This window comes from Gobio gobio, assembly GCF_949357685.1.
Source record: "Gobio gobio genome assembly, chromosome: 5".
NCBI lineage: Eukaryota > Metazoa > Chordata > Actinopteri > Cypriniformes > Gobionidae > Gobio > Gobio gobio.
In genome coordinates this window covers 32,325,140-32,335,995 of record NC_137101.1, presented here as the reverse complement: position 1 = coordinate 32,335,995, position 10,856 = coordinate 32,325,140, and the positions used below count along the sequence as shown (strand labels likewise).

The 10,856-nt window shown below is 35.6% G+C and overlaps 1 protein-coding gene across 1 annotated transcript; it reads right to left on the bottom strand.

Moving 5' to 3' along the window:
* Window positions 1–5,685: 5,685 nt before the first annotated feature.
* Window positions 5,686–9,112, bottom strand: LOC307126153 (zinc finger MYM-type protein 1-like). The gene is made up of 2 exons (XM_079816554.1): window positions 9,062–9,112; window positions 5,686–8,930 (listed from the first exon to the last, which is right to left on the bottom strand). Exon 2 carries the CDS (start codon window positions 8,632–8,634, stop codon window positions 7,321–7,323), a length of 1,314 nt encoding a protein of 437 aa, XP_079672680.1. The 5' UTR covers window positions 8,635–8,930; window positions 9,062–9,112; the 3' UTR covers window positions 5,686–7,320.
* Window positions 9,113–10,856: the final 1,744 nt, after the last annotated feature.

Genomic DNA, 10,856 nt, shown 5'->3' with positions numbered 1-10,856 from the left:
ATCAGGTTGTGAGGATCAGGCACACTAAAATGATATTTTCTCATCAAAAAGCTGCTCACCCAAACATTATGCATACATACAGCCTACTTCATAAATCTTGCTGTTGTACAGCCACACAATAATAAAATATCCAGGGAAACGAGTCACATCTGTGTGAAGCTTTTTTCCATTTACTTTATTATAACAAATGACTTCATTCAAAGACGCATTCTATTTGGGGGAGCAGCATTTTGATGTGAAAATGTGGAAGAAAAAGTGTCCTACTCCAGCTGCAGAACAACAGCGCCAGCAGCCACATAACAGAAGTGAGGGGCGGAGCTCATACAGTCTTAATAGAGTTGCTATCTATACAATAGAGCTGCACAATTCCGGATATATTGAGAATCATAATTTTTTTGTTTAAAATTGAGATCGCGATTCTGAAGAAAAAATTGAAATATAAATAAATAAGGTTCACACAAAATGTTAATTGCATCAGTCTATTTAAAAAAATACATGAATTTGAACTAAATGATTAAAAAAAATATGTTGAATGAAGGAGACTTTTAAAGACCCTCTCATTCATTAACATCGGCAGCGACAAAATACACACTGCTCATGCTCCGCTGACGCGAAAGAACCGTGGTTTATTATATATATGAGAATTTATTATACATTGGAATCGATATCTACTATATTTAATTTACAATACTTTTAAATGAGGTCACTTTTCAATTCATACAAGCTTAAGATATTGTGATGTAAGTTTTAAGTCATGTTAATGAGTAGTTCAAACACAGTAGTTTGTTGTTAGTTCACATTGTAACTAACGAGAACAAATAGTACTTCTAACTTTTAAATGAATGTTTTTAAATGTGTAACTGTACTGTAATATGTATCTCATTTGACTATTATGTGATAATATATTTGCCGTTACAAATAGTACTTAAAGAAAGGGAGTATGGGCATTTATTTAATGTCAAAATTCAAAATAAACTTTTAATGCAAAGCCTCTGTATGAAAACCAGTAAGACATTTGACAATGGAATAAGTTGAGTTGCCTGTAATATTTATGTCATGATGTGGAACTAATTTATGTATTAAGTGTTTATCTGCTAAAAATATATAATCTGTGCATTTTTATAAAAAAATTTAAAGCTTCAATTTGTTATTTTATTTCATTAAAGAAAAATTCCTGTGCTCAGTCCAATTAATATACGGACTGGGTGTTGTAAATTGGCTTTGCAATGAAGTAAATGTATGCTTTGTATTTATTGTTAAGGAATATAAATTATGAACGTTCAGTTTTTTGTGTGCAATTGTCACAAAAAAAAGTCAAATTAATTTCATTTTCAGGGATGACTGAGGTCTTTCTGCATAAATGCCATGATACAGTGGGCTTAGGAGTCAACAGTTTTTGTGTTTTAAGTTGATTATTTGTTGGATAAAGTTAGGGTTAAAACATTTTTGCTGTTTATTTATTTATTTAAATTATTATTTTAGCCATATTTTACTATTTAAATTTGTAAAAACATAAGGACATGAAAGAAGCAATATCACATAATACAGTCAAATGTTATTATTTTACAGTAGTTACACATTTAATAATATATTTAAAATAAAAACATTCATTGAACTATCAATGAACTATTGTGTTTGTATCCATTAACATTAAATAAATTAAATTCCTAACATAATGTTTTGTACAACATGATATATTACAAATTGAACTGACCAAATTAGTCCAGTTTAGAATAGACATTACCATTGTTTCTTAGTTGTTCAATACCACCTAATTTTAAAGAGGGAAACGTCAAAAGAAAAAGCCTTGGTCGAATATTATTTTTAAATAAGGTAATTGTATTCTTTAATGAATGTAATTCTTTTGGGTGAGGGTGCACGCCATCTCATCAAAAGCTGATTGGACAGGAGAGTTCAAGATACTAAAAATAATATCTAGCTACATACAATAATGTACATTTATTAATGCATTTATTCTTGTTGGCAGTTTATTATTATTATAGTTAGTTAATGATTATGAACACAAATTAAACCACTATTAATTCATTAATTAGTTAGTGAAACCACAAAACATGCACGGAGGCATGTATAATCATAATTATTTAATTTTATTGTAAGCTATATGTAGGATACAACTATGTGACTATGATTATGTTTCTGTGACAGCTAGAGGGTTTGCGATTTCAGCGATATAGACGACAACGAGAGTCGATTCCTGTGCTGGAGTAGATTCTGACAATATTAAAGGGATACTTCACCCAAAAATGAAAATTAGCCCATGATTTACTCACCCTCAAGTCATCGTAGGCTGGGTGAATGAGTAAATCATGGGCTAATTTTCATTTTGGGTGAACTATCCCTTTAAGAGTCAAGGAATTTAATCTTTTGGAGTCGACTCCCCATTCTGCAGCTGCTGGATGTGCAGCTGCCGTTACACTTAATGAAATCACAATTAAACGTTATCACTACATGTTGTTGGTATTATAGAAGAGATCAGAAAAATCTAAAATAATAGCAACATCATATGGTGAGAAAAAATGATTTTAATGGACATATTGCGCAGGTTTTTCCAGAACTGATGAACATGCGGCCGATCGTTTACATCTGCATTAGAAGTTACAATGAACACGGACACCAGTTTTAAACCTTAATAACGTTTCTCCCATCTTAATTGCCAGTGCCCGATTTCGTGTATAAGGTAAAGTGATTCCTGATACAGGGGGCTAAGTATAGGGAGCGAAATGAGACGCACCTTTTGTATTACTCATGGATGCGCTTTACTCACAAAAACACTGTTCACAAATGATAGATAAAGCATCACAATCTTACATTCCGTAATACATATTTTAATTGATTATTTTGTAAGAATGAATCAATTTAACGATTTAAACACCGTAAATGCTTTAAAAACCACAAACCTTTCTTCAGCCGAATCAAAGCAGACGCAGGACCGCGACGCAGCCTTATGACGTCACAACGCGTGAATAAAATTGAATTTCTCTTTACATGCTGCTGTCTCTAAAAGCACAAATATGGATATAAATGTACATACAAAATAATCAAATATATTTAAAATAAAATTTTAATTTATTACGTTTATTTTAGATGTTCAACATTACAGTATAGGATCAATTCAAAGTGAACATAAAACAATATTCACACAAACCCATTATAATAAATGTCTGGGGTCATTTAGAACATTTCAAACTTGTGTGGGAAAAGGTTACACAAACGAGGCTATTAGATTTTTCTAAAATTCTTTCTGAATTCTATAGTTTGTCTTGGGTTTAATAATATAACCTAAGCATCATTGATAACCCCTTGTTATAAATAAAAAGGGGTAAATTATTAGTAACTCCCTCAAATTGGCCTGATAAGCTAAGCCCGCTAAAAACACAAAACAAGCAGGACCGTAACCACCATACACATTTTAATGTTTTTAATGTAAAGTTGTGGAGTTTAAGGGGAATTTATGGTATTTTATTTATTATTTATTTGCCTCAATTTGCAATAATTTAAATAAATGCATTTATATAAACTGGCAACATTTTATGTAAAATCCACTTTTAAAAAAGACCTACGTTTCTCATTTTCATTTATGATGATGTACTTTGGTTTAGTGGATGACTGCTGCCATCTACTAAAAAACAAAAAATTGTTAAAATTAAAATTTATACTTACAGCCACTATATGGCAACTTAATGTTTTTTTTTTTTTTTTGATTTATGTTTAGACATTTCTAAAATCATTATTATAACAATTAAAATGGCTCTTATCATTTTTGGGGTGCGTGGTGAGATATAAGTAGCTAAACATTTAATATTTGACAGCTGTTTACGATAGATCTATTCAACGACCCACAGTTATAACACAGTAAAAATAATAATACAGTCATGTAAACTGTTCATATTTTTTATGGGATTTCGCCATATTTTATTAATAATAAATCATAATAATAATTTTTGAAATATTAGTGAATAGTAAATGTGTGCATATTCTAAATAAAATAGTATTTTCAAGGAGTTTAGCCTAAATGGATTTCCTCACAACAAGGCTACAGTCAGGGTGCGGATGCACTTTTGCGACATGACTGAAACGTGGTGTTGTGACGCTTCCCCTCATTTGTATGTTGATGGGCGTTCCTCAAGTTTACCGCTATGGGCGTGCTTTTGAGCCAGCGGGGAATGTTGTGTTTTATACCTGCAATGGACTTCCCCCAGTCTCCATGTGCTCTACTTCTATTGCGTCACCTTCCTAAAATAATTGCCTAAGTCATTTTTTGACAAAAATGATTTTTTTTGCTTAAGTCATCTCCTCATGATGCTGGCCACCTATGGTAAAATCCTCCACATCCTCAGTTGAACAGATCATACAATTCTACCCCTGTAGTATAATGGCCTATGTCAAGTGTGTGACTTAGGCCGTTTTATTTTGCCTAAGTCAAAGGGTAATTTGACTTAGGCAATTTTACAAGCTTTTCATGATGGCAGGTGCATCAAGAAGACCAAAAGGCTACTCAACCTCTGAAGTTATTTCCATGATTCAGGGCTCACCCCCTATTGGTAACTGATGAGGTTTACTATAATATACCGGTAGCCTAGACTATAAATATGCCATAGTTTTTTGTCTTTTTATTGAGTCTTTTTAGTCAGCATTTTAGTCAAGAAAAATAGCTAAGTCAATAAAGCTAGCATTAGGCTTTGAGTTAACTCTTTTAAAACAATATTTCATCTTTTTGTCTAATTTTTTCCTCATTACATGATCTAATTAACCCTCTGGTGCTCTTCGTTTAGGGGTTGCATTTGTTGTCTTCCCGGGCATAAGTGACCGGACACCGTGACCGGACACCTAAAAATTAAACTTCCTCCACCCCAGTAAAACCAATGCAATTTATTTTTCTTCAATAATATTTTTTCTTTTTAATTTTGTATTTTGAGATTATTTGATGGTATTTTTTAATATTTATGCAATAATTATGGTCTATTTTTGCCATTGAAAATTATACTTTTTTAAAAATTATTATTATTGCAGTATTTCAGGTTAAAATAGAGACTAGGCCTTCAAAATATATTGTTTTGAAGGCAGATTAGCGCCCTCTTTTGGAATTCATGCAACCATGTGTGTAACCACTAGAGGTCTCTATGGAGAATTCCCTAGTTCTGTTTTGAACACATTTAATTATTTTTTGTTGATGGATTTGAATATATATATTAAAAAAATCTCAAAGGCTATTTATTATACATTTTTAGATATTTTTGTTTGTTTGTTATAAATATAGATTTTTTCTGTGAATTTGTGTTTTTGCAGATTTCCCATTCATTTCCTATGGTGTCATTTTTGACCAAAGAGAACAAGTGGGAGTATTTTTTTTTACGACCACATAGCATGCTCAAATCATGCCCTCAATTTTTTTTGGTGTGTTTACATACCTAATGCAAGAAAAGTCACCAAATTGTATATCATTCCGATGAGGCTGTGATTTTTAACATTTCAAAACAGAAAATTTTCCGGTCAGAAATGACCGAAGAGCACCAGAGGGTTAAGAAAGATTTGAATAGGCTACCGAACCAGTGGCGGAGCTAGACTTTAAAAACAGGGGTGGCAAGGTGTTATTTTGGGGGGTCAATATACAAAGTGTTCAATTACACTAAAAATAAATTATTTTCCACAAAATGTATATAGATTAAATTAAAGTTGTTTATTTTACAAAATGTACACAATTATATATGTATTAATTATACAGCAAAAATAGAACAACAAGTATTCAAAGTGCGAAAAAAAGAGAAAAAACTGAGGTAAACTTGGACCTATCAAAACAAGGCAGGACTAGGCAGTTGTACACATTCAAACATGTACCACAAGAATAATAGTAGAACAACAATACAAAAAAACATAGAGCCCTTTAACACTGACTCTAATGATAAACTTCAATAGTTGTACCAGGTATGTCCTGCATCTACCCAGTGGTATGGCACCACCAAGTTCACAAAAACAAACATTCAGATTCAGAACAGCATAATTCTGCGGTTCTGGTGAGATGAAGCAAAATGTTTTACAAAGTCCTCCATATTAATGGAATATGCCCTCCTTGACTCAACACTGAATATGCCCAGGTGACTTAATCTATCATCTGCCATTGTTGTCCTGAGGTGGGTTTTTATTAATTTAAGGGCAGAGAAACTTCTTTCGCAGGATGCAGTGCTAACTGGAATCACAACCGAAATTTTACTAAGCCTAAAAAGTTCATGGAAAACCTCTTTGTAAGGTTCCAAAAACCCCACAAACTCAAGTAGTGAAGCTGCCCAGCCAGCACAGTCATGTGGGGCCCATATGGGCGTCACCTGGGCTGTCTAACTGGGGCCCAGCCAGTTTTGTCCTCAGTTTCCATGTAGGCCCCACATGGGCTAGCCCAGATGAACTGAACACTGCTCAGTGTGCACACTACAGGCTGTTAAATGTAACTGAATCAGTGTTGGAGTTAATGAGATAATTAAGTGATTAATGAGTAATGACTGAATATTACTGAAGACTCCTGATGATAACAAGCAGAATCACTGAAGGACAGAGAAACACAACAGACTTCAGACACAACTTCACAAAAGCATTATCAGCTTCCCTTTTTACCTATTAGATTGACTTTCTGTTATCTTAGTTTTTATTGATAATTCCCACTGAGCAAAGGCGTACGTTGAAAAGACGTCCACTGAGGAGCCAGAATGAAAGTTTTTATGACGTCTGTTTTTGACGTGTTCTGCACGTCCGATATAGACGCTCATGGAACCTCAAGGTTAAAAACTAGTTCAAATGTGCTCACTGTGGACATATTTTCCATTTGTAATTGCAAAGCAACTCACAGACAGTGTGTGTTTGTCCAGAAATCATGAAAATAAAAGAAACTTAGCTCACACTTTTGGACACTTTAGACAATTTAGCATCTGTAATTCACACATCTTTGGATCGTGAGAGAATCGTGGGATTCAATCCAGGATCTTCTTGCTGTGAGGAGACAGTGTTTCCCACTGAGACACTGGTGATGCCCTTAATCACAGACATAAGACACACTTTGACTATTTCTGTCAGACGTCTACAGAAGCTCTTACTGAGAATTAACAGAGGTTTATATGTTGATGTTTATGGTTAATTTGATGTCACCATTGTGGTGGGAAGCGTTTGCTTTAGTTGAGCTCTTGGTCCCTGTACTTGTGTTAGCTTTTCTTTGGCTGCTGTAACTGTGTGTGTGTGAAACACAATAGTTAGGGCTGAGAAAGCAAAGATAAAGTGACCTCAGGTGTTGTCAGCGCCTTGTTGGTGACTAAATCATCAGAAGTCTAGAATCTGATGTTGTGAATCTCTCATTACAAGTGAATTCAGAAATTTCAAATTGGTCTTTGGTCGTCTCTTGTTTTGTGCTTCTGTGCTAATGTTGCAGTGGTGCACAAGCTCTTCAATCTCCTTCCATAATTCACCAAATGTACAGTCACTTCTGTAGCTTTTTAATGTGTCTGTAAGGGAGCCAACTAGATCTATTGCTCTAACCAGATCAAGACTTCTGGATTGGAGCATGTCAGACAGGATTTTCACATCTCCAAACACTTTACAAAAAGTAACCAAAAGTCCTACAAACTGTAGGTCAATTTGAGCCAAAAGACCCTTTGCTTCTATTTTCCTATCTCCACTATTCTTCTCAAGTGAAATGTCTTGCAAGAGCCTCAAAACTGCTGGAAGCCTGTCTCTCATAGTCCTACATGCCATGTACCGGCAAGCCCACCTAACATCTGAAAGTCGCTGAAGTTCCCTAGGCTTTTCATGTGGGTACATTTCTTTTTGAACATCAAGCCACTTCATATGGACAGCAGAGCCAGACACAAACCTATAAATACTCTGCAGAAGAGCAAAAAACTCCTCAGCTTCAGGCACTGACTTCACCGCATCAACAAGAACAAGGTTCAGACAATGAGCACTACAATGCACATAAAATGCAAACCTGGCATTGCTTTTATTCCGTGCAGACACACCAGAATGTTTCCCGCTCATCACTGATGCGCCGTCATAGCCTTGGCCAACAAGGTTGTTTCTGTAGTCAAGCCCATGCCTCTCCAAACATCCAACTATCATTTTGGTTAGACCTTCTGCATCCAAGCTTTCTGCTGACTGAAAGTGCAAGAAGCTTTCGTGTACAGCACCGCTGTAATAGTATCGTAGCACTAAAGACATTTGTTCTTTTTTTTGCAAGTCTTTTGTTTCATCTGCCAATACACTGAACACTTCGCTTTCTTTTACTTTTGCAACAATTTGCTTCTGCACCATATCTGCTAAAACCTGAAGCATCTCATTTTGGATTTGGTGGCTAGTGTACTTAGCATTGCCCGTTGCAGCAAGTCTTTCATCAATAAAGGGGTCATGCTTTGCGACGAGATTCAAAATGGCTAAGAAATTGCCTTCATTCTCAGACTCACCACCCTCCCTGTGGCCCCTCTGTGCAATGTTTTGAGTAGCAGTTAAGAGTAAGACCTCGGCAATTGTCTTGATGTAATTTTTATTTTTCTCAACTTGCTGTTTTCTATTCTCATTTAAGGCATCAAATATTGATTTCTCACTTTCCCTGCTTCTTTTATATTCTGCCCAAGCATACATTGCATTTGCATGTTGGTCTGATCTTGAGTGACGTTTAAAACCAGAATCTTTAAATAATGCCTTTTTCCAGTTGGAAAACCCAAATTCAGATGTAAAGGAAGATTCCGTGGAACCTGGGAGGCAAAAGTGGCGGCAGGCAAAGCAGTAACTCGCATTTTGACTTACAGAGTACTCTAGCCATGGATTGTCCTTATACCAAAAGCTGTTAAATGACCTTGAAAATTTTCCAAATGGGGTTTGTGGAAACCTGGCGAGACATGGCTGAATAGGTTCTTCATCCTTTGATCTTGAGATGTCTTTAAGTAAAAATGAAATGAAATAAATACCACAGACACGTTTTATTATACTAGATCAAGAAGTGAACAACACTAGTCTAGATCATGGCTATTATACTGTTAATGTTTTTGTACATGGCTAATGTACCTACCACTTGGTCCTTTTGGTGCACATGTGATGCTTGAGCTGAGTGTGGGGAGTTCGGTGCATTGTTCTTCTTTTTCTATTAGGACTGGCTCGCCATCTTCCCCATCACTGGTAGAAATAACCGTCTCACTCTGGTCTTCTTCTGAAATTGAATTAATTATAAAATTATCATTGGATATTATGGACAATTTCTAAAAATAGGTCTTCTAAACATTAGATCGCTCACACCTAAGGCGGTTATTGTAAATGAAATGGTCACAGATAATAGTTTCGATGTACTTTGCCTTACTGAAACCTGGCTTAAGCCAAATGATTATTTCGGTCTTAATGAGCCCACTGAGCAAAGTTATGTCCAAAAGACGTCTTTTCAACGTCTTTGCCACTAGAGGCGTACGTTGAAAAGACGTCCACTGAGGAGCCAGAATGAAAGTTTTTATGACGTCTGTTTTTGACGTGTTCTGCACGTCCGATATAGACGTTCATGGAACCTCAAGGTTAAAAACTAGTAATGTGCTCATTGTGGACATATTTCCCATTTGTAATTGCAAAGCAACTCACAGACAGTGTGTGTTTGTCCAGAAATCATGAAAATAAAAGAAACTTCGCTTACACCTTTAGACACTTTAGACAACTTAGCATCTGTAATTCACACATCTTTGGATCGTGAGAGAATCGTGGGATTCAATCCAGGATCTTCTTGCTGTGAGGAGACAGTGTTTCCCACTGAGACACTGGTGCTGCCCTTAATCACAGACATAAGACACACTTTGACTATTTCTGTCAGACGTCTACAGAAGCTATTACTCAGAATTAACAGAGGTTTAGATGTTGATGTTTGTTTCATTTGAAGTCACCATTGTGGTGGGAAGCGTTTGCTTTAGTTGGGCTCTTGGTCCCTGTACTTAAGTCAGCTTTCCTTTGGCTGCTGTAACTGTGTGTGAGAAACACAATAGTTGTGGCTGAGAAAGTTGATGACTAAATCATCAGATAGCAAGCATCTGATGTTGTGCCTGTGAGTTTTGCGTGTGTTGTTTCTTTTTAATATTTTATTATTTCCACTATAAGCTTGCGAAAACAGTACTGGCACCAATAGCATCAAAATGATCACTTGTCTTGATGAATGATAAAACAGTATGTGCACACAATGTTTTGAGCAAATATTTCACATAGTCACACACAGACATCAAGATTTTGCCTATGCTTCACAACAACGGTGACAATCAAAACAAAAAAGCTTCATGCTGCAATGCATGATGGGTAGCTTCATAGTACAAAACTCATGCTTGATTGTCACCGTTTTTGTGAATCATATGCAAAATCTTGATGTCTGTGTGTGACCATATGAACTATTTGCTCAAAACATTGTGTGCACATACCATTTTATCATCCCTCAGGACAAGTGATAATTTTGATGCTATTGGTGCCAGTACGTTACATTCACAAGTTAGTTTGCCAAACAAGCACCCAAAACTTGAAAAAAAAAAACATCAAATGATCACTTTCCAAAAGTTTAGTCATCAGCAATGAGCTGACAACTCCTGATGTCGCTTTGTCTTTGCTTTCTCAGCCACAACTATTGTGTTTCACACACACAGTTACAGCAGACAAAGAAAAGCTAACTCAAGTACAGGGACCAAGAGCCCAACTAAAGCAAACGCTTCCCACCACAATGGTGACTTCAAATGAAACAAACATCACCATCTAAACCTCTGTTAATTCTCAGTAAGAGCTTCTGTAGACGTCTGACAGAAATAGTCAAAGTGTGTCTTATGTCTGTGATTAAGGGCAGCACCAGTGTC